Source organism: Manacus candei, unplaced genomic scaffold, assembly GCF_025592945.1.
Source record: "Manacus candei isolate 608988 ecotype Guabito, Panama unplaced genomic scaffold, ASM2559294v1 h1tg000014l, whole genome shotgun sequence".
NCBI lineage: Eukaryota > Metazoa > Chordata > Aves > Passeriformes > Pipridae > Manacus > Manacus candei.
Genome location: NW_026138062.1, coordinates 36,415,655 through 36,440,893, shown reverse-complemented (window position 1 = coordinate 36,440,893; position 25,239 = coordinate 36,415,655). Strand labels below are relative to the sequence as shown.

General features: G+C 40.6%; 1 protein-coding gene across 2 annotated transcripts in view; it reads right to left on the bottom strand.

Annotated features, from left to right (window-relative positions):
- ZDHHC20 (zinc finger DHHC-type palmitoyltransferase 20) overlaps positions 1 to 24,962 on the bottom strand; it is a 46,253-nt gene extending 21,291 nt beyond the window's left edge. The window contains exons 1-3 of one of the 2 annotated variants that reach the window (XM_051779142.1): positions 24,742 to 24,962; positions 8,855 to 8,881; positions 3,907 to 4,001 (exon numbers count right to left, since the gene is read on the bottom strand). In XM_051779142.1, coding sequence (XP_051635102.1) covers positions 3,907 to 4,001; positions 8,855 to 8,881; positions 24,742 to 24,859 — 240 coding nt within the window. In that variant the 5' untranslated portion in view covers positions 24,860 to 24,962. The remainder of the gene's footprint in view (positions 1 to 3,906; positions 4,002 to 8,854; positions 8,882 to 24,741) is intronic. The other variant, XM_051779140.1, reaches the window with a different exon arrangement.
- Positions 24,963 to 25,239: the final 277 nt, after the last annotated feature.

The following is a 25,239-nucleotide window of genomic DNA, read 5'->3' as shown; positions in this document are numbered from 1 at the left end:
ATAAAGAAAAAAAGACTGCTACAAGAATTACAGGAGATCCTTAAAAGTCCATGATGTTCCTGGATGTATTTTGAAGAAAATAATCTTTATCTCTGTTCCATTATCTATAGCATTTTCTCTTCAACACAAGGGAAGGTAAATACTCAGAGCGAGTTTTAAGGTGGGAACTTTCCTTTAGTTCCCAATAAGCATGAATTAAGTGATCTGTGAACAAGAGGAAGGCGCAACAGTCCCTTGCTGCTACAAGGCATTAAAGTTCTCTTATCCCACTTCCTCTCTAATGTAGAGAGGAGTACAAACCAGATGGGGGAAAAAAGGCAGGTAGAGGGGTTGTGGTGGGCTTCATCGCTTCAGCACAGAAGCTAAAAGAGTTAAACTGAAATTTTTACTTTGGAGTAGTCAAGACTAGTCTCAAAATTAATGAGTTGCACTGAAAGCAACTTCAGCAAAACCTGTATATCTTGAGAGTGAGTTACAATTCTGAGTAAAGCCTGACAAGCATTCTTGCTGAAACCTCACTGAAATGTAAGCCTTTACCAGAAGAACCTGGAGACTATTTACTCATTTGTGAAACACTTAGTTTGGTATCTGCTGAAATAATATTTACCAGTAAGCCCTACAAAACCCAGTGTGCTGACAAGGTCCCTTGTGGTGGGGGCTGAACTCACTATTTCTTTTGGTATTTTTCTGTTTCAAAGAACTTCTAAAGTCTGAGCTTCCTCAATGGACTACAAGAGCCCTTTTTATGAGCAAACATAGACAAAGTATTCATGGTAATGAGTGGAAAATGCTATGTGTGCAGCTGGAACAAAAACTGGCTCAGTGTGATTTAATATGACCGTATTGTCCTACCAAAGACATGTGCATGATTAGTTCACATGGATTTTTCCCTCATGTTGTAGTTTTTCCTCTTTTGGATTACAGTCAGTTGGCAAGCAACAAGGAAGACTCCACTGACAGAAAAGAGGGAGCAGTAAGACTGTTGCAATTTCTCTGTGCTATTTCCCAACCCAGAATGCAAACAAGCTGCCTCATAGCTCACAGAATCTAGTTAAGCCTCCTGTCACATAGAGCACCACCTCAGTTATTGAACCTACCCACCCTTCAAGGGTGAAACATGAAACATGTTTAAATAATGCCCTTTTTAATAACTGGACACTAGAATTAATCTATGCAAAGGGTGAAATTAAAGTTTAACATTTCAGTCATCACCAAGAGCTTGACTTCATTATTCAATCTTAATCACTCAGATATTTATTCAAGTATGAAAACTGGAGATGGTCACATCAAAAGTTTAAGACAGATGTAAAGCATCATTCCAGCAAACAGTGGTGTGATATGCCTTCATATCTACTACCCATTTTAGTCTGACAGCTGACCCAATGCCTGTCTCTATGCCCTGCAACCAAGTAGAGTTTGCAAGAAATATGGGTACTACTTCTAGATGACATTTCCATGGCAAACCGTTAATGCACAGAAAAGGGACCAAATTGCAAGATTTAAAACTTTTTAAAATTTGTGCAAGTAACATTGTAATATTACTCTAAAAATCCTGGATAGGATTTTAGTTTTCCAAAAAGCTACATTTCTGTTTTAATTTCAGAAATTAATAGGGCCATGAGACCACAGTCTCTTTGGACAATGGCAGGACACCTTCAAAGACATCAAAAGTTGTCTGTTACCACACAGCAAACAGAATTTCCAATGAGGTTCCAGCAGTTCTTATTGAAAACAGAAAGAATCCCTTTGTTTCCTTCCTCTTTCTTTGTATAATGTTGATTGTTCTTTCTTATGACAAATGTACAGGGATTACACCAAGACAACAGCAGCTGCACAATCTTTTTTTAGTTCAATAGTAAGATCACAGGATGCTATTTGTTTTGCAAGAATGGCTAATTTGAATGACTAAAAATATATACGTTGACACACTCACACAATGGAGAGATTCTGAAGTCTGGCTTTGTTTTTAAGTATAACCAGCATAAATTACTCACTGGTACATGAACAGAAGGGATTTGCCCAGACAGAAAAAGTGGTGCTAGGTTTTTAATTTGGTTGGGTTTTGTGCTTTTAAAAAAAAATAAATTGTGTGTGCTTTTTTTTTTTTTTGTAGTTATGGTGGGATGGGGTTTTTTTCTCCTTTTTTCTGTTTAAAGCCAGCTGTAGAAGAAAATTGAATTAAATCTGATTTCCCCCCAAAGTTGATATACAAAGAAGTCATCACATGCCATATGCCCAAACCATCCCTTTCACTTGCTGAATATGAAAAGCTTGCTACAACATTACTGTAAGTACAGGGTAAGTACTGTCAGAAGTTTTCTATTAATGAAGAATCCAAGCAGACATTAAAAGTTATTAAGCATTAGCTTTATGAGAAGCTCTAGTTCATATATAGCTTTATAAAAAGTGGAATAACACACTTCCAACCACATTTTAATTAGCTAACATACTAATTACTTTGTAATTTTCTTGCAGAACCATTCCAGATAAAGCAAAACCAACCACCTTGAAGACAAGTCCCTTTGAATCTTTTGGTTTAGCAATTAATGGAATCATTTAGGTTGGAAAAGACCTCCAAGATCATTGAGTCCAGTCATTAACCCAGTACTGCCAAGTCCACCACTAAACCATGTCCCCAGGTGCCTCATCTGCTCATCTTTTAAAGACCTCCAGAGATGGGGACTCAACCACTTCTCTGGGCAGCCTGTTCCAATGCTTTACAACAAGCCTTCAAGTGAAGAAATTTTTTCTAATATCCAATCTAAGCCTCACCTGACACTACTTGAGGCCATTTCCTCTTGACTTGTCACTTGTTACCTGGGAGAAGAGACCGACCCCCATCCCACTACAACCTCATTTCAGGTAGTTGTAGAGAGTGATAAGGTCCTCCTTGTGCCTTCTTTTCTCCAGGCTAAACACCTCCAGATCCCTCAGATGCTCCCCATTGGACTGTGCTCCAGATCCTTCAACAGCTTTGTTTACTTTTAGTGCTTAGCTTAACAGCAGAATAGTGTTTAGCTTTTTTACACTTTATACTCTGTAGCTTTAGCACACAGAAGACCTTAAAGCCATAATTAAATACTGCAGAGCAGTGTTTGCTTTTCCTTAGAAGCATGGGTTTAACTCTTCTCAAAAATGTTTCAGGTTGACATTAGCACTAAACATCAGTCTTGCCAAAAACAGATTAAAAATTCAACACCCACAGAGCAACCAAAGCCTCAAACAGTTTAGCCAGTTTAAAAAACTTTCGAAAACAAGGAAGAGAATGGAAGTATTTTAAATTTGGTGCCACTATTTAATCCTTACAAACGCACACATTAAAGAAAACAGAAAACAAGGTAATCCATTTTAGGCTTACTGCAATTAATACAGTTCTTTTTCAAAACAAAACTTCTTACAGTCATCATGCATTCTTCTGCTATTATATAAACCTTCTTTATGTAGTCACTTCTCAATTGTCCCTAAGTTTTAACCCTTGACTTACTAATATAAGGGTTCAGTCCTCCAGGTCGTGAGTATACACTGCATTACTACTCTTTCTTACCCAAACAATGGTCAAAACTGCCTATAGAAGAAATATAAAAACATTGTCACTGGATTTATCAGTTTTAAAAATTCCAGGTTTTGAGCAAGCTATTTCATAGCAACTATTTCATTTCATTGTACATGACTGCCAAACCTGTGATGATTTAAACCCATATTTCATATCAGGAAATGTCATGACACAAAGTACATGGTATTTTAAGAGTAACTTCATCATTTTCATTCATGATGCACTGTCATGCTGTTCTATTTTAGATAATGAGAAGGGAAAGGTGAATCATGCGGTACTGCCAACGAGTTTCATCATTGAATACAGTTCAGCTATTTATAAAAAAGGCATTGACATTTTTCTAACATATTTACCTCGTTAGAAGGGGTTGCAGGAGATGTGAAAATTGTCTTCCCATAGGACCATATAAACATGACAAATGACAGATGAAAAACCACAAGGTAGACAACTGCAATAAAACACAAGTAAGAATTTGGTGAACATAGCTGAAAGGAACAAGCAATTAACCCCCGATCTTTGAGGAGGGCTAAACTACTACACTACAAATCACCTGATACAAGTAGGTTAATCACTTTCCCTGGGTAGACTTAGCAATCTAGGACTGCTCACTTAAAAAAAACCCCAAAAAACACAACAAAACCCCCCATCAAATGTGATGGTTGCTATTCCTCAAGAAAATAATATGTTTTTATCACAGAATGACCTTTAACAGTTCCAGGGATGGGGCACCCATAACTTCTACAGACAACCTGTGGCAGTGCCTCACCACCCTCACAATGGAGAATTTCTTCCTAGTATCTAATCTAAACCTGCCCTCTTTCAGTTTGAAGCCATTCCTCCTTGTCCTGTCACTACCTGCCCTTGTAAATAGTCCCTCCCCAAGTCTCTTGTAGATGCCCTTAAGGTACTGGAAGGTGCTATAAGGTCTCCCTGGAGCCTTCTGTTTTCCAGGCTGAACAACCCCAGCTTTCTCAGCCTGTCTTCATAGCAGAGAGGTTCCAGATCTCTGATCATCTTCGTGGCCTTCTCTGGACTTGCTCCAACAGGTCGATGTCCTTCCTGTGCTGGGGATCCCAGAGCTGGATGCAGCACTCCACATGGGGTCTCACAAGAGTGGAGTAGAGAGGCAGAATCACCTCCCTCAGCCTGCTGGCCACGCTGCTTTTGACGCAGCCCAGGATACAGCTGGACTTCTGAGCTGCCAGTGCACGTGCTGAGCCACGCTGGGCTTCTCATCAACCAACACCCCCGTGTCTTTCCCCTCAGGGCTGCTCTCAATCCATTCTCTGCCCAGCCTGTACCTTTGCATGGGATTATCTCGACTCCTGTGCAGGCCTTTGTATCTGGCCTTGCTGAACTTTCCAAAACAGATTTTGAAGGGAAAAAAACCAAATCAACAACAACAACAAAAATCCCCCAAAACTCCCCCCAGAACTGAACACAGCTTCACCTGTGGCATATAAGTGACTAACCTTTTTGGATAAAGATGATGATGCTGTAATTCTGTTCTAGATTATAAATTTGATTACTAGCCTACATAATTCAATTTAATTTCTACTTCTAATAGAAACAGCACAATATTGTGCCATTATAGAAGGCAGTGGTCATCAACGACAGTAAAAATTCCCAGATAAGGGTTTGGAGAGGACTGCACTCTAGTCATGCTAGCTAGGAGTTAAAAATTGTGTTATTATATTCCTGCAAATCACCTGAGGAATACAATACAACCTAGAAAAGTCCTATTATAGTCACAGTGGCAACAAAACATGGGTGGTTTTAATTGGGAACTCAACCAATTTACTAATGGATGTGTGTGATATGGTTGCCTTAAAGACCAGACTTTATGACCCTGGAAGCCTCTTCTAATCTTGTTTCCTCTAGCAGTTTCTTTTACCACTTGTCAAGAGGAAACAGATCAATTGTGCCAGAAGAGCAACTCTTAGAAAAGTCATATTAAATATTTACATTATTTTCACTTATATTATCTTCTGTTGCAAGAAGAAGGAAACTTGGCCTACTTTTCTGGGCAGATGAAGAGAGTCCTTTAAGAAGGTGTATGATGTACTTTATGGATGGCAGAATTTGGGTCTGCCAAACTTTATTCCAAACTTTGGGAACCTCCTTGTACACAGCTCAGAAAATCCTTGTACACAGCCACAGATGATGTGGTCTTAATTTATTACCTTTCAGGATTTTCATGGGGCTTATTACAATGAAAACAAACAAACTGCATTTGAGCTTTCTTCAGAGAATTATGCTTTTTACCTTTGCCTACGACTCCTCCAACCTGACAGACAGATTTGGCAAACTTTCAGCTGTGGAGCTGATGGAAAATTCAAGAAGCAAAACCTTTTTCTAAAGCCATCCTAAAACTGTCATCCTGATAGGAAAGAACTTGTGTACTACTGTACTAGGCACTGCAAAATTAGAAATTGTCTTTTATTAAAAACATAATCTACATTCAAACACAATGTGGTTAAGCAATTAAAGCATGAGAAAATGGTTTGGAAGAGAGGAGAAAAGGACCATAAAACTGGAGTGGAATCAGTGGCACAGATCAGGACTCTGGTGTAGAAAAGGGAGAGAGGAATTGAATAGAAGGAAAGAGGAAATGAGATACAGGGCAGAGCAGGGCACAGCAACACTAACTTCCACAGTTCTATTCTGTCCATAAAAATCACCCCCAGAATTCAGATTCTTTTGAAGGATTATTTTTAGTGCTCACACAATACCTCCAACAGCAGAACCTCAGTCTTGTCACAGACTGTAAATGCCCCAACACAAAGAACAACAGGCACCATGTCTGGTTGCAGCAAGGGTACAGATCTGTGCCAGTGATACCAGTATTTACTAGAAAGAGGCAGCTGTTGAAGTGCCCTTGCACTCTTCATGTAACTGAGATCTTGCAATCTGTCACCATCATTAAAAGCCAAGGGCCTGACTTCAGTAGCCAGTGACAGGCACCACCCAGGGAAAGACCCTGCAATTGGTAGTCCATACTGTCCCCACTCTGAATAAATTCTTGCTTCTTTTCCCACTCCCATGCTGCCATTCCTACTGTGATTACAGGTCACAATCAGTGCTCCCCAAGAAATGAGAGGGAGGGAAGAGACCATTTTTGACAGCTTTACTTTAGCAGTCCATCTAACCTCCACTTTGGGTAGCAGCATCTCCTCTGCAGACTCCTCCCCGAAGCATCTTGTATCTGTTTCCAGTACAAATAAAAACCAGGCTCTTTCCTAGTGAGCTCATTTTCTTGTATTTACAAGCTAGATGGAAAATACAACAAAAACCTCAAACCCCAATATCTGCCGGTTTAGCCAGACTCAGAGTCATGAGGAAGTCCTGGCTAAGCTAAGGCAAACCAGGATTCTTGGTGCCGTGCTGTGATAGAGTGAAGTCAATTCTCTTTAAAGGCACTGATGCATACTAGACCATAATTTATGGCCTCAGGAAGACAATGTCTTAAGACATGTTCGCAGAATCCTCCTAAAATATGCTAAGCCCCTCCTAAGATTTGCCCTTAACATCCTTTTCTGAATCATTCTTAACATTACTTCCAAGACAAAGTCAGATTACAGAGAAGTAATAATATAACAGCAGTATATTATATTGTTAAGAAAGATTCAGAGTTGCCTTTATTCCCCTATCCTAATGGATATAAATCCAGACAAGAATATAAAATTATGAAGAAAAAATTAGCCTTAATGGGGTGAAGAAATCACCGCTAATTTAATCAAAGGTTGCAATTACGCACCGGGGTAAAAGGATCTGAACGTAGTACACTGAAATATGGAGCAAAATACACTTGTTAAGATTGCACATTATTGATTTACACAGCAATGTTGCTGGCACTTTGGCCTTTTGGCTCTTCTGATGTTGATTCCTAGCTTATAAGAACTTTATAAAACTTATGCTAGCTTTCTTTTCAAATGAAAAGAGACTTCACATCTCATTTTAAAATCAACCTTCATAGTTGAGAAATCCAAGCATACAGGATGCCTGTGACATGATTCAGAATTGAAGGTGCAAGAAGTGTGCAGGTGACAGCTATTAAAAGCCTAACAGTCAGGTTCCAATGACACTGTCACTCTCACTAATTAATCTAGCATTTTTCTTCTGTGGTAGATTTAGAAGCACCTGGTTCAGTGAGACAGGTGCTGCATTTGTAATAAAGCCAGAGATCTGACTATGTAGCACCAACATCATTGCTCTGCCAGGCTTCCTTAACTGAGACATGGATTTTGCTTTTCCAGAAGAAACTAGCAAGTAAAACTTATTCATATATAGGTCAACAGTAAGCACAACAGCAACTTGCTGAATTTTGTGAAGTCTACGTAAAGCCCAGAAGTGAAATGGGATGTAAAACCCAGGGTAAGACAAGCTCACATCTTGAACGGCTTACAGTTCATACTTTGAAGGTTTTCCCACTCTTTGAGTTCTTCATCAGAAGATGAAAGAGGACAAATTCTGCCCAGGTTCCCTCATTTTACAGTGTTCTTGTACATGTTCCCCACCAGGAAGAAAACTGCTAGATTAGCTTCAAATTCTGTGCTGTTTTGCAAAATATCTTACCAGTCGAAACAGCCCTCTGTGGATAGTCAAAGTGCAAATCTATGCTTAAACTACGACTCATGTTCCCCTATAAGCTGAAATGAACTCCCAAACAAACACCCCATCAATAATACGCTAGAATTTTTTTTAGTCAGTTTATATCTCTGTAAGTACGACCCACCGTGACACATATTTGCCAAAGCCAATATGAAGATTAAAGTAACATTTGTCAAAACAAGGTCCTAACCATTTGACTTGGACATTTAAAATTATAATGTGTAGCCACTTTTGAAATGGTTGTGTTTTGCAGATTTCTAACTAGTCCTAAAGAATGGGGTTCTGAGGAATTTGGTAAGCTGTTTGGAAAATAGCAAGCAGTACAACAACAATTCCTCTTCCAGAAGTCTTTCAGGTCACTCAACTAAACATAAAATGGACTTGTGGATCTGCTGCAGTTCCTTCTCTCCTCTCCTTTTTCTGTTCTTACAAGGTACCCATTTAAAAATACTTGCAAATCTAAATCATAGCTGCCTTACTTGCATTAGTCACAGGTCTTGTCATCATCCCAAGTTTGTGATATTAGAAGCTAAACAGACTCAACTGTACAATATTTGCCTTGTTTCTTAGCACTAATCTACTCACTATACAGAGCTTACACATAAAGGAGCACATTTAAATTCTATGTCCCTTAGGACTTGCGTGCAAAACAGCTATTCACATCTTCAAAAAAAAATTTAAAAAAATTACCTTTTTCTGCAGTTGAAGAAATAGTAACTGGAAGAGAGAGAAAAAAAAAGTGTTAAGTAAATCTGTATTGAATCAAGTGTTTGGCTAAAAGCAAGATATATGAGGTAGTTGATTTGTTCCAGAGCATACTTTGGGTGTTAGTAAAGCCTCCCTACCCAACACTGGAGTAAAACAGGAGTTAGTATTCCTCCTGCCAGCCCTTGATGCTTGGTGAGTTAGTGGAAGAGCTGAAGGGATGCAGTTCCCTGCACTAATGAAGCAAGGGCATTCCACAGACAATCATTAGACAAACTTCATGCATATCCCCCTTCAGATATGTATCTAGCTCATTTTTCTGAGACAACAGCTAGGCCAACAGGTGTACCACTGGAAAAGAGAAAATTAAAAAGTTCTTACAGAAATCCTTCTGAAACTGTTACGTTACCTACTTCCTTCTCTTAGTTTTTCCCATCACTTCTCTCTTACTGTCACATACTATTTTTCACCTTTTTTTCCCCGACCTGAATTCTCCAGGCATAGTTAAAACCTCTCCACTTCCCTATCTCCTACAGCCTCATCTCCTTTCATGCCAACAGCAAATTCTATTGTTCAAATCTATCTTGTATACTGCCTGACTACTAGATTCTCCTGCCCCCAGGCTTCTCCAAAACCTTAACACTTAGTTCATCAGTTTATGTACAACACTGAACAGAGAGCTGCTGTACTTACTGATTTACTTTGATATCACTTCTCTTGCTGGATCTCTTCCTTGCACACTGAATTACTGCAATTTTAGGAGGAAAGGATCTTTTCCTGACTCTTCATCTTACACAGTAAATACAAGCTTCTGGTCAACAGCATGGCTAAAAGGTTAACAGAGCACACCCTGGCTACTGCAGTGTACCTCACTCCACACTGTCTCCCCTCTCTCAGTTCTGACATTTTGACTGTCATTAGCCTGAGTGCCCCAGTTCAAAAGAGCTTTTACCTGATGCACACTAGAGTCTTAAATCTGCAGGGCTTCAGTATGTATTGCAGACTTCTTTCTGAAGGGTTACTTTGGTTACAGAGGTGGCATGTGTCTCACTTACCTGTAGATATCTACAGTTAAATGGTCTGCAACTATATTATGCAACTGCGCCTCAAGAGACATAATGAGGTGCTATCTCAATTTATAGATGACCTCTTTTTGTTCAGATATGTTTTGGGGTTTTTTTCTTCTTTCTCCCCCCCCTCCTCTGCCTCCCTTTTCTCCCCCTTTTATTTAATATCCACACTCTCTCTGTCTATGGAAGTCTCTATGAAGTTAATGGAAAAGGTTCTGGTTCTTTCCACCTAAGGAAGGAAGAAATTATCATTTAGAATAGAACACGGTTGGCTTCAAACTCAAGGAAGTCAATCCTAAAGAACAGTTTAATTTCACATTAGTTATGGACACTTGCACAGCCTCCTCCAATGTTTCTGTCAAACTCCACCACATGCTACAGAAGTCTAATTATTTTTAAAGCAAATCCTATGTTTTTGCTTGAAATTTTACTGCTGTATTATTTCTCCAGTTAACACTTTTTCAACAATGCAAGGAGAAGATAAAAATCATTAAAAAGGTGAAAATTAAAATAAACTCACCAAGTATGGTTGTTTACTCAACTTAAGAAAAATACTAAAAGTACTTTAGATTAAGCATTGTCTTTGACTCCTCATATCTAAAGTAAACACCTTTGCACACAGCTGGATAAACATGCATTTCCTCAGACAAGAAATATAAAAAAGTTCTTTATTATCCTCTAATGGGATGGGAGAACATCAATATATTTTTTTTAAAGTAATTCTGGTTAAAACACTCCTTAGTCTGTAGCCTCATTTCTGCTCTCAGCACAAAACAAAACTGTGAGCCAAAGTCAATGTTTAAAGACTCAAAATAATGAACAGGCTTTACAAGTAAAAACAATACATAACGAAAGCTTAATACTGTATCACCTGTGAGACTTAATCAAAATAGTCCCTAAAAAACCTTCATAAAAATTAATTAAAGTTTCACAGCACCAGGAAGATAATTTCTCTTTCATACTTAGGTCCCTTAGGTCAGAATGCAGTTACTAGACTCTGTAGAACAATTTTCATTTGACAAACTCCTGCAGTTTGAAGTAAAAGCCAACACTGAAACACTTGTGATTTTCATCCTGCCTTATCATCCTCAAATTAAATAAAAGATGTCCAGTTCTCTTCTGTCTCACAAGAAGTTGTCTTTCTGTTTCTATTCTTTTCACTGTTGTTATGCCCATTATCAGGTAGATTAAACAAACAGCAACCCTACTATACTTGTCCAAATGCACTCAGCAAATGGCGCATGAACAGTTTCACAAGATCTTTATATTACAATGCAAAGCCTTCCTTCACATAAGTCAATATTCAATCTTTATGCAAAAAAACCCCCTTTAAATATTAGCTAGGCTGGCCATCTAATAAGCAGCTTTACACCATGAAGAAATCAATTCTAGCTTTTGATCTCTGGTTCAGGGGGAAAAAAACCACATAAGACATTGCCGTTGTGGTTCCCCATCCCTGGCCTGTAGCTTAGCTCTCTGTCACTTTTCTCCCTTACAGTTTTCTTCTAACCATTAAGATACTGCTGCCAGCTTCCACTAATTTAGTACCATCTTCAAGCATTTCTAAAACATGGTTTCTTGTCTGGGGCATGGGATGGGGGAAAAAATCAGCACTGCCTTTTTGCTTATTGATATTTTTTTGAACAAAATAAACACTGTTTATGTTTGATGATGATTTAGATGATAACCTCATGATGCAACAGCAGATGTTAACCTCAGGATGCAACAGCACTTTGCACAATATATCTGCATCAGCACAAGTTATTGCCTTCAGTACTGCAGTCAACACAAACCTGTCTGTATTTCAGAAATTAAGTATTGCAAAACAGCTGATCTTTGATGATTTTAAAATATATTGCCATATCAGTCTACTTCTCAGCTAGAAAAGGAAAAATATTCTTTGGATTGGTTTCTTAATATTAAGTTGTTGGTTTTTTTGCAAGAAGACTTATGAAGTTCTAGAAAGGTATGCAAGGGAAGGATAAAACACGACTAGGCAGTGAAAGCTGCAGTTTACTTCAATGCAAAGAGCTCAGAAGCATGCCCTCGGGGCATGCCCTAAGGCACACAAAGTTTTCGCTATGGCCTCATATTTCAAAGGATTTAACATCTCAGAGTTACAGCAAGTCAAGCAAGTCAAAGTCAAAGTGAACAAGCCCTGGTGGTCTGACTGCAGAGAGAGCTTTACCTTGGCTACCTCAGGGTTTCCAAAATCAGCCTAAGGAAGGAGCTCAGCAAAGCCTGTCTCTCTTTACACAAGGTAAACAGGCCTACATTGAATGAACTTCATGCTGCTGCAGCTTGTCTAGGGATGTACAACAGACTGTCAGTTAGTCCTGTACCACTAAGCAGCTTACACACTGGGGACTCCCAGTGCTTTGGGGTCACTGAAACATGAAGCACACAATACAGAGTTATGTGAGTTCACATTCTACAGCACACTACCTCCAAAATACACCATTACAGCCTTTTATCAGGCTGGATTCAAATGTACTTTATAACTCAGTTTGCTTAAGAGGATAAACAGAAATTGCAGTTCTGACTTCAACAGATGAAACAGTTGCCTTAGTTTTGATTTAGAGACCTAGCATCACCCCTGACAGCAAAACCACTTTTTCCTTCATGATCGCAGTCGTTGGTTACACCTTTCTAGATGCTCTTCCTTACACTGTTGCCAGTTAGTTCTCATCTCACCTATGTCACAGGAATGAAAGAGGTGGAAGCCTATAGATTATCAGAGGAAACAATCCTGCAGACATAGGGCCATCGTCAGATGAATAACAAATTAAAGTAGAGGAAAATGTCATTTGCTGGAAGCATTCTTCTTGGAGTAAAAACTAATAAAGGTGTCAACTTCAGAAAACTTTGGAGAATTTTTTAAGCTGCTTCAAGGAAACCTCGCACAACATCTTGAATAAAAAAAGTATCTTTATGGAGCTGGTTTGCTTTCAGTTTCAGGTTTATTTTCAGGATTGCTAGGAAGTGTTCAAGCACCTTCCAAATCACTGCATAATAGAAAGCCAAACCTCTCTGTTCTGAGGCAAAAAGGTGCAATGATCTGCCAAGACCTTTCAAGAGGCATGCTAAAAGATGAGACATTTCACTTCAACCTTGAAGGAAAAAAACCCCCACATTACATCTTCCTACTCCCCTGAAAGCCCTGCTCCAACCAAAGCCAGATATTCTTTCTGCAGAGCAAAAAAGTCAACTGCAACTAACATAGAAGTATAGAAAAGGACAAGAACTGATCTTTTTACTGAAGTGCTATGCTTAGTTCCCCATCCCCTCCCACGATGGCTCCCAGCAGGAGTCACACTTTGGTTATTATAGCCTTTCCACGAATTTCAAGAGTAACATTCACATTCTGGCTGACATTCCTCATGGGTGGGAAGAAGGAGTGATAAATGCGCAATTGCATCCCTTCACCAGATGTACAGCCTTAACTTTTCTCAGCTTTTAAGGAAAAGGGTTAAAAATATTAACAAAAATAATATATATCCATCTGTACATATATATATATATATACACACACACGATATATATTTCCAGAAGTTACCAGTACTGAAGTCAACGGTAACTCCCCACAGGCACTGTCCTGTCTGCAAAGGCAAGCCCCACTGACATCATCTCAAGTTTTTCATTTGTTCAGAAAAACAGAAAATGGTATTTTATTGGAAGTATAACTTAGATTTATGGATACATAATTCCCATTTGCAAATGCAGACCTTAATCACCCACAAGAAGATGGTAGAAACAGTACTTACTGACACAAGTGGGACAGACAATGAGTGAATTTCCTTGAGAAAATACTCATTTGGTTTCTGTTACAGGGCAGTGTCAGAGCATGAAGACCTTACCACTTCTCCACTGTTCTCTAAAAGCCTTAACTCTGTGACCTTTCCACACTGAGCTATTTCTTATTTCCCAACTGGCAGGCACCCACAAGGTGCTTTCCTCCCTAAGCAGCAGGGAGTTGTTTTTAGACAAATGACTCAAGATGACTGAGTTGACAGCATCATGTAGCCAAAAGCCAACGCAGGAAGAAGATGCTGCCAGGTCCCTGCTGAAAGGCTATGGGGGCCCAGGAACTGCACACGCAACCACCACCAGCCGGAATGAACGTCTTCTGCAGAAATTTGAGCCGTACAAGCCTAGAATTCTTTTATCTTCATGTGGTGCTAGACTGATACTTTTTTTTTAAACTCCAGAAATCCAGGAATAGGACACAGGTATCCCCCCTCCCAGTGCACTGCCAGGTGATTCAGAAAGCAACATCTTATAGAACGGCAATGCAGGAGATGAGGCTCCACAGGCCTTCTTATTGTGCTGGCATGAGGAGTCAAGCACTGCCACACCGTGTGCCTCAGCACTGCCTGGGGCTGAACTGCAGCAAAGGGGCACCATTCCCCAGGTCTAACACAGTGCTCGTCTCAGAGGTACGACCTGTGGTGGACAACTCTTGCTGCAGGGATGTATGCAGTTACCCGTCTCAACCACTTACCTGCTCCCCTACGTCAGACAAACATAACAAAAGTGAGCACTTCCCAGACGCTTCAGGACAGGACTGAACTGCCAATGAAGGCAAGTTTGCATGACCACAAACAGCAGGGAACTGCAGTGAAAAAGGGTTAATGGCAGTGAATGGCCTCTCGCTGTCCTGGGTCATGTACAGTCAGTCATGAGAGGGAAAAGAAGCCCTGTCAGGGCTGTTAATGCCCTAAAGCAGTGCAGCTGTTTCCTCAAGCACATGAGCTGAAGCCTAAACTCCTCACACACACTATGCATAGCAAGAGCACTCCAGTGAGCTACCTTGAGACTTCAAGTGATCACAAGATGATGCCTTCAAAGGCACTGCAGGTAATGTGTGTGTGTGACACGTGGGGAGAAAGCAGGAAGAAAATGCAGCCGGGAAAGAGACACCTTGGTGCAAAGGGGGATGCTCTGTGTTTTATGACCACCAAATTTTCCCTGTCCACGATGGCCATACCCATTGCTACAGGATTCAGAGAAGCATTATCACAGGGACAGGTAAAATGAATTCATATTTCCGATAAGGCAGTTCAAGCTGCACTGCAGAACTTTTCTGTTATTTGTTACCAGCCATCGTTATAATTTGTTGCATGGTTAAAACAATATTAACACAATTCTTTCACTATAACAAGTAATTTAGAGCAGCCAGAGGCTTGCTGCCCAGAAAACATTCTCTTACCACAATAATAAAGGGGCTTTTGATTTAGCCAAGGTCTTTTCAGTCTTAATGCAAAGAGTATGTGCATAAATACAAACAGGCTACAGCAGAAATTAACATAATCAAGGCAAGATACTCCTTGGGTACTGAGTTACATTTAGCAACGAATTTAGCTATGACAACTGAAAAGATTTCTGCCATATATTCTGGGAACAGTAAATTCTATGCTACCACTTCCACAGTTCAAAAACACAGCTACAAAGGCAGCTAACTTCTGGAACTCACAAAATCCTAAAATGTCTCCTTGTCTCTGCATCTTCAAAATATTCTTGGAAGTTATACCAAAAGTCTCCCAATGGTCTTCTCAGCAAGAGTGCCTGCACGTCTTAAATGACTTCAAAATCAAAAGTTACAGTTGGTTAACACACAGGAGGAAGTGTTGCCAGGTCTTAACCTCACAGTCTCACACTTGTGTCCGCACCAACTATAATGTGCTAAGAGATCTATCAGCCCAAACAACTAAAGGTTTTTTCTGCAAGTGAAGTTAGCATTTATCTTCAGCAATGTACCAGGTTTGTCCCTGAAAACACTATTCCCCGGGAAGCACTATTCACTTTCAATTTACCATAATTGCTCAAAAACCCTCTAATGTAACTTGATTTTCTTCATCTATTTAATCACTATTGCCACTGCTCATTCTATTTGCATTTTGATGGATTTTAAACCCTAGTGTTACTTCTACACACTTTTCCTCAGCTGCTTACTCCAATTACTGAACTTTCTTCATTCAATTCTTTACCAAAAATTCTGCTTTATTGTAACAGTAACAGCTTTATTGCTCAGTAGCTTGGAAGTGCTGTGCATAAATTGCTTCCAATATTGCCTTTAAGCTATCAGACACAGCCACAAGAAAGCCTGGTTTCTTCTCAAAAGACAAAGAGAGCTCTTACTTGCACCAGTCAGTGAGTTGTGCTCTCTCTGGCACATTGGGGAACAGGAAAAAACAGAATCGGCAGAAAGGCATGGAAGCTCAGAAGCATGTGAGTGGAGCTAGCTTATGTCCACACCACTAATTAATTACATTTTAAGGAGGCGTATTTATACTCAGGCCGGCCAGATCAAGCTCATAGTAACACTACACTCAAGTATCTGCATATGTGAAAGTGCTTTCTGTGTTAGGAATAACTCCAGTGGTTCCGTAGTTGATACTACTAGGACACTTTTGAGAGACAGGAGTGACAAACAGGATAATCAGCTGGTGTTGACAGACTGCTAATCATTATGTTGGGCAGAGTTGTTGTACACACCCTGCACAGGATCTGATGTTCTGCAGGTGATATTAGAAACTGTCAGTATATTTAAAGTAAAAAACCAAACCAAACAAACCCCCCACACACACCAGACACAGCTGCTGTGACCTGCAGACGTGGACCCTCATCCCATGATAGGGATCTGCTTTGCTCACCAGGTATCCTTCTTCATGTTTGGCTTCAGACTTTTCCAAAATCATTTGCCTCCTTACTTACTTACTGGTCTGGCTTGCAACAAGTGTTTCCTCAAATACTGGAATAAAATCTCGCAAAACTCTGTGGATGAAAATCTCCTTGTAAATCTCCTTACAAAATATTTGGCACTCTGTTTTCTCAGAGAAGGATTTTGGTGTCACCAAGTTCATTGAGTAATGGAAGAAACCAAACTGCCCAGTAAGCTCTCATGCACTGGATTCCCCAAATTAAGTTTTAATTTAGTAACATTGGTCAGGTTGGTATTTGTCACTTGAGATTAAATATGGAACATACCTAGGATAACTAATTTTCAGCCAGCAACACATTAACAACAGAGCAGCCAGTAATGTAATTTACACAAACTCCCATCATGATATTAATAAGTCAAGATTTTGAACACAGCCCTTTAAGGAAGTTGTTTCGAAAAAACATGTCATTTATACACACGTATATTAGTTGTGGGAAAGTTGAGTGATGGGGACCTCCTGCCTTCAACGTACCGGACATGTAAATCCTAATAAATATTTAGTATTTTATTGCGCTTGCTCTGATTGATAGGAAGCTGAACATGAGCCAGCAGTGTGCCCAGGTGGCCAAGAAGGCCAGTGGCATCCTGGCCTGTATCAGGAACTGTGTGGCCAGCAGGTAGCCACCATGAAACACAGCAAGTAACATCTCTGTATGCAATTACTATGCTGAACTCAAGCTTTTAAAACAAATACAATTATTTAAGCCCCCTCCCCAACACTAAACTTAAGGAGCAGCAGATTAAACAGATAAAAATATACATACACACAACATTCCCACAAAAATCCTATTCATAACTTGCAACCTTTTTCAGATACTGTAAAAAACTAACCTGAATGTTAGTTACATAGGGCTTTTGAAAACATAAGAGAAACCAAATTTTGCTACAAGTTTTGGGCTCCTTTGCAACCTTTGGGTAAATCTGCATGTCAAAAACCAAAGAGGTGAAAGCCTAGGTATAATCATACACTTCACTTCTCTGTTTTTTTTTTTAATCCAAACTTGACAAAGCTAAAAGCAATGACTAGTTGTCAACAGAAATGGTACAATAATAGGTTCTCTGCATTCACTCTATGACAAGGCAGTAGCTGAGGCACTTAAGTTTTAAGTCTACCACAGACAACTGCAAACCAGCTTATACAATAACAATCTGTTTAGGTCTATTCAAACACAAAGTCTGTTCCTCTCAAGATTAGATTTAATCTATATTTTATTTCATTCTCTCTGCAGTGGCAGCTTGCCTAATTCCAGACGAATTATTACTTCCACCTCTAAATTTTTTTCATTGCAAAAGGCTTAAAAAAAGAAAAAAAAACCCAACCAAAACAAGTCAGCTTTCCATGCTTAGCGCTTCACAACAGACACATAAAAATCACCCACTCTGCAAACAAACACACATCAAGATGCACAAGTGAAATACCACAAACAAAAAACCCTTGCTGCATTAAAACCCTCACTTGATCTCTCTGCAAATCATATGATTAAAATGCTTCTGTGCTTCACATTTGAGACAATGCTGCACCATATATAGCATCAGAGAGACTGCTGCAGAAACTGCAGAGGCAAAGCTGCTGCTCTTGTGATCCAGTTCTCTTCGCCAATCTTGTAAGACAATTTTAATGGCCAAAAGGGAATGTGAATAAGGAATGGATGAGGCATTTGGTCTTTTGGAAAAAAAGGAAAAGCAGAAGCCTGAAATGCTGCAGGAGGAACTTGATTTTTAGCACAGATAAGAGAAGACAGTCAAAGGTTAGGTAAGAGGCACTCCACTGAGGATTGGGGTGAGGGGGGGGAGCAGAAGAGGGTGAAAAATCTGTGACCCAGAACAGGCAAAGTTAAGCACATCCCACAGAAAACAATTTAGTGACAGCAGAAGGAGGTAATATTGGGGAAGTGGCTAAAAGAACAAACATATTTGTTACATTCTGATTATCCCTTTTAGACATGATTCACACCTTGGTGAAGATTCAGCTTATACCAAAGAAGTGGTCTGTGCTTACTTCTCAAATGTTTCTATTAAATTTCAAATATACTAATGAGAGAAAAACGAATACTCATCCTGTTACAGGAAGATTATGCACCAGCTGAGAAGGAGTTAACAACTGAATTGAAAACTCCATAAAAGCTGTTTCAGGAACCTATAGTTTATAACACTTGTAAGCAAAGTACATGTTAAACCAGCACAGACTCTTACAGTTGTAGGAAACTGTCGAACAAACACTGATCTATTGAACGGATGAAAAATGAATGACATGAACCCCCAACATTTATAGGCACAATTTTAGACAGACAGTTAGAATCTATCCTACTCCCATTTTCCATCACAGGCAGTCTCGAGTTCCAAAAGTAGGTACAGTGCCATCCAAGTGTTTCATCTGTCGCAGGTGTACAGGAACTCAGCTCAGATATCCATCTTTTAACACTGAAAATTATTCTGTTATGAAAAGCATGTCTACATTAACTCATAAAAATATGAGTCACTAGAGAACAAAATTTTAATTATTGAAATTTTGACAGACAGAGCCTGAAGTTCAGAGTATGAAGAGGGTCAATGACCTCAAAGTAATGTCTACTGAAAGCATACACTTGAAATTCTGGTCCTTTTATCCACAGCATCTGGTAGGAAAACAGAGACTCAGAAGTGACCAAGTAACGTAAAGCCCCTGATTAAAAATGAAAGTTACTTTTAGATCACTGCTGTAACTCAAGGTATACACAAACCTCCTACTGTTGTTACCAGAGAAAAATTTGAGAGAACCTATTTTCCATAATCTTAAATACTCATGCTATCTGAGCCCTTTGAAAGCAAGAAGAAAAGCTTTATAATCCACACCTAAAAGGCAATCAGAAAGCGCTGCAGCAATGAGTGATCACAGCTACAAGAAAGTAAAACCACAGGAAGCCTTCCTGCTTCAGCTCAGACACTTACTCAACTCCTTGCTCTCCCAAGTCCCTTCTCTCCCCTACTCCAAAGTCATCCTGCCCATGGACCAGTTTCAGACAAGTGTTGAGGCTCAGTGGAGGTCTCACACTAAGTACATGCCAGTAAGTTTCATCAAAGCTGTTGGATGGGTAGAAGAGACAAGCTCACACTCCCTGTTAGCAAACAGCTGCTCTGAGCTCAGATGGCTCATTCTCTGCCTCGTCCCCTGGGCAAGCCAAGCAACACCAAACTGGCCACTGCATCACACTTCTTTTTAACCAAATGGTAACTAGGGATCAAGAAAAGATGCCAACTACTGCAGAGCTGTCAAGAACGGTTTAGCAGATGCAGGGGAAAACTGACAACAGAGGGCTGGGGCGGGCACCGCAGACAGAAGGCTGAGAGGAAAAAAAGGGATGGAGTCCTGATGGCAGATGAAAGAGCTGACACAAGACAACTCCTCAAGAAACAAGGCTGACTAGTTCTGTTGCACTTGGAACAATTTTTTCATTAGAGGACTGGCAAGAGAGCAGGTTTCATGCCATACAAAAGGCACGTGCCCACCTGTTCCTATAAACTAGAATGATCAATACAGTGCAAAGTACCATATAAGAAAATAATCTTTCTACTCAAGCTGAGCACTTAGTTTTCCAATAATTTTTATCCAGTCTGAGCACCTCAACAGGAATTCTACTTATATATAGTTAGAGAAAAGGATCTCATTTAAGATGATAATATGCATGCTTACATTGAGACATTACAACACAACTAACTGTACTCAGAGTGGTTCAACGTCTGTATTTTTAAATTCCTGAGAGGCACATAAACATTATTAAATGTAACTAATGATCTAACCTGTTTAATCTGCTTTCCTTTTCTTGCAAAGGTAACCCTCTTTTCCTACGGGAATGCTTTTTACATGCTTAACATGCAAATGTTGTCCTTCAGTGCTGATACTTCAGCGTTTTCTGTACTTTGAAATCAGAAGTTACTGACACTGCTGTTAGTATCACCTTGCCATTGCTTGGGAGATATTGCATTAGCATCCTCAGTAAAGATTTCTTCTGGAGGAGGCAGATGGAGTTACCTTCTCTCTGTTTATGCAACAGAATCCTCAGATGGAAGCATTACAACAGATCACCATGTGCTTCTCATATGGATTGTGCTTTGGGGAAATCAGAGCTATCTCCCTACTGACAAGAGCTATTGCAGTCTCCTGGAACAGCAAGGAGTATAATTTGAACTATTAACACGAAGTTATGCATTCTAAATTACAAACTGCTTTGTTTGCCAGGATTTTAGATGCACTAGACATTACCTTTTATTAAGAAAAAAAAACAAACCCTTCTGCAACTAGATGCAATGAAAAGAATACACAACTAGTTACTCCTACAGCTTTGAAAATCCCATTTTTCCATACTTAGCAGAGTATGATGCATGAAAAGAGTCATACATTCTCAAGCCTAGCAAATAGGTAAACCAAGTCATTGTCCTTAAAACTCTTGCCCCAGGAGAAGTCAGGACTGTGTTTTTCAGTAAAAACCTAACCTGAACAAGATTTTTAGTTATTAACGTTTTTTTAAATAAAACCAGCCAATACACTTTAGTTAAGATCTGCATACAATTCAGCCAAAGTTAACTTTTCTTTTTCTCAGTGCAGAATGCACTACCAAAGTCTGCTAATGTTTTAGCAAAAGGGTAAGAAACTGGCTGGCTTCACCCACCAACTCTGACTACGCGTGACAAAACAGTGTCTTCTGACCCCCCTCCAGCCAGCCCCTATTAGAGCCCATCACCTACAAAACCAAAATACAAGTCAGCCATAAGTGAAAATGCACCACAAGAGCAGCGCTCCACTCTCTCTGGGCATCTGAGGGATGTGGTAAGCAGACACAATCAGTCCAATTCAACAACAGCACAGTATAGCCATTGTTCACAAAAGCGATGTTACAAGCAAAACATGTTTTGATGACAAGAAAGAACACATGAAATAGTTTTAAACTAACAAAAAGCTATTTTACAACATCCTTTATGTATTGCTAGGTGTGCTTTCTTGCAAACAGAGCTCTGGGCAAGTTATGCATGAAAAGAAGAAATAATCTAATACGAAAGTGTTCATGTTTTTCTACTTCAAAGCACCTAAGCCTCTGAATGACATGCTGCCTTAAGTCTTTTGCAGTTCCTTCAGTTACACATGTTCACAGAACTTCTACACTCTGCTGACATTCACACATTTGCTTACACACATTTGGCTGTTTTCACCTTTCCAATTAGCTTAATAGCTAATTTACCTGATGGATCACAACTACACAGCAACAGTGGTCTAAATAAGCCAGTGTTCAACAGCTTCAGAGAGAGATAATGACGCTGGCAGTTTCCAAGGGAGGAAAACAAAAGACGAGCTCATGAGTCTCCTTTCATCTTATCCATACCAATTCTTCTCAGTGTTCACAGCTGGTATGTAAGTAACATAATTTAGGGTTATAGAAGAGACCTAACAAAGTAAATACCTATTGGCAGTGAATTACAGAGTAAGACTGAGTCCATCAGACACCAAAAGTAAGACATTGAGCAATATGTCTTGCTCCAGCAGAAGAGGATGGGGCAAGCAGCACAGAGAAGCAAAACTGAAAGGGAAAGGGTGATGTGATGAAAGCAACAGGCCCAACTTTACCATTTTCTACTTTATTAGTAATATTTTATGATACTACAGTAAGCTTGGCTTCCCACTTGATTTACTAACTGACTATATATGCTTAACCTTTAATAAACGAGCAAGGACTACAAGGAGGAAAAAAAAAAGCAGGAAGAAGAAACAGTTGAGGAAATAAAGGTTTTCTCTCTTCCCATTTCCTTGTTAGCTTCACATCTTAACATTTATCTGATCTTTAAGTATAATTTTTGAAAAACTACTGGTGTCTGTGGGGTTCCATTTTTCTTTTACTCTTAGTATTTACTTGAAACTTTCTATTGTGTCTTCTTTTTTCTAAAACTTTCCTTCACCAGGCACTCATCAGCCTTTTACCAAAGCCACAAGCCCTGTTTTTGCACCCGCCCTATGTGACCATCTGCAGAGACCAGTATCACCTCATTCATCAGCTGTGTGCTGAAGGCACATCCTTGCTCTTCTTCATAGTATGTAGCGCAGTAGTTCTCAGAACAAATAGAACATAAAGAGCACTGGGAGAAAGTAAACATACCTGCCAAGAGAAACAGAAAATCCTGTATTCCACTATAAATCCTCTTTATGCTACTTTGAACTCAACTGCAGTGGAAAAGCACACAAAGGAAAAAACCCATCACACCAAAAAGACCTCACAAAAACACGAACCAACTGTAAAATTCAGTGACGGTAACAGAAGCCATTAAGTCATTTTCTTATTAAATGACATCTTTTTTTAATAGTCTGTATGTGCAGACGTTAATAAAGCCGATTCGTGAGCAAAAAGCACCAGATTTATAGATGCAAAAGTTCTTGCATGAACAGGAGCCAACCCTTTCAATAATTTTCACACAAGTGACATTCTAACGAACTCAGAAGGGCTCTTTGCAGCTTCTCTCTGCTTCCGAAGGAGAAATCATTCACCAGCACTCAGTCCTGCCCCACTCTGTGATCGAAACACAAAGCTGGGACTTCAGGAGCTTGAGGTTCTGCTCCCAGTTCAGCCAGAGACCACCTGTGCACCCCTAGGCAAGTCTCTTAATATCTTGGTTTTTGTTCTTTGCTTAAGAGAAGAAATGAATAGCCCTAATCTGCCTTTTGTCATGCTGATCAGACTATAACGGGTAGAGAAAACCTGTAAAATGTGAGCCCCTTTCAGGACTACTGCGATAACAACCCATACCTTCAGTATTGAAGATTGTCTTAAACTTGGTTCCAAGTGCTTATAGTTTTAAGCTCGATTTTTGAATATACACACATATTAACAACTCTCTCATGTCAACATTTCACAGCATTATAATATAAAATAAGCATTATATAAAAGAAGCATTATTTTACAACTATATCTCTACTATTTAAAGTCCAACTAACTTTTTGCCTGTCGTTCATGTTCCAGTCCACATCTCTAAACACAAAAGGCTGTGAAATAACATCAGCGTTCAGAAAAGTTATTAAAAACACTCCTTGAAGAAAAAGAAAAGTAACTGATTACTTCTAATTGATGTCCCTCTAAGTTTACCCAGATATAAAGTATTTGCAAATCTTTTATTTCTAGCCAGGGATAACAAAGCACATAGTCTACACAAATAGCAAGTACAAGGACGTACAGATACTAGGCATACCCATATGTAGCTTAAAATAGTTCTTATTTTGAGGTTTGTTTTTTTTCATTTCAGCTTCCTTACTCAAACATGCCAAACGCTCAATAACGCGTTCCTTAGTTTTCCTATGCTGCTTCCAAGTTTTACCAAGTCTGATGAATACCGCACATCGCAGTTCCACTCCATTTACGCTGCCCAGAGAAAGCCAACATCCTCCCGAACTGAAGTTTCCTCCCGAAGGCAGTAAAGGGTAAATACCACCCTGACCGACACGGGCTGCAAGTCAGATTTATATAAGGACAAGTCCTCGTCCAGAAAGCCTGGACACGGCCTGACAAAACCCCATAAGCCCTAAATCCTCTCCCCAGCCCGCTTAAGTTGAATGTTTCCAGCTTCATTAGGCTTCAATGACACTGGGCATCTTAATTAAAGGGGGGAAGAGGAGGGAGAGAAGACTCCTATACACCCATGAGGAGTTATTTGATATATCAGCAAGAAGGATGAACAACAGAAAAGCAGAGAGGGGAAACCCCTCCTGGGGAGACACGAAGGGCTGAAGCCTTCGAGAGGTCCCTGTCCCCAGAGGAAGCGCCCCGGACTCCCCGCCTGGGCCTCCTTCTCTCCCCCAGACCCGTTCCCCGCTCCTCCACAGGCGACTCCGGGCCGGGACCCCGCCGCCATGAGGCGCCTGAGGGCGGGAGGACAACAGGTAAACCCAGCCCCGGAGGGAGGGAACGCCCGAGGCAGGGGTCTCCTCCCGCCCGCCTGGAGGAGAGCCCGGGGCGGGCGCAGGAAGAAGCCACCCCGCCACGGCGCAGCGGAGGAGGCGGGCGCCGGGAGCTGCCGCCCGGGCGGGCAGGACCCTCCGCCGCCCGCCACCCTCCCGGTGCACTCACACACACACAGCTCCACCACGTAGGCGTAGTAGGACCAGGCCACGACCAGGGCGATGAAGGCCACGGGCACCCAAGCCAGCACCTTCTGGCAGCACTTGAGGACGTGGGACGGCGCCATCTTCCCTGCCGGGCACCGCGGCAGCGCCGGCGCTGCGACGGGCGGGCGGCGGCTGCACCTCCGGCCGCCGCTGCGGAGCCGGCCCCGGGCGGGCCCTGGGCGGGCCGCAGTGGGCGGGAGAGGGGCGGCCCCAGCGCCCGCTACCGCCTCTTTCCCGCGGCCGCCGGAACGTCTCAGAGGAGCACACAGTCGTTAGGGTTGGAAGGGGCCTGTGGAGATCATCCAGTCGAATCCCACTGCTAAGGAAGGGTCAGCTGGAGCAGGTGACACAGGAGTGGATCCCGGTGGGTTTTGAATGTCTCCAGAGACGGAGACTCCACGCCCTCCCTAAGCAGCCTGTTCCAGTGCTCTACCACTCTTAATGTAAAGAAGTTCTTGCT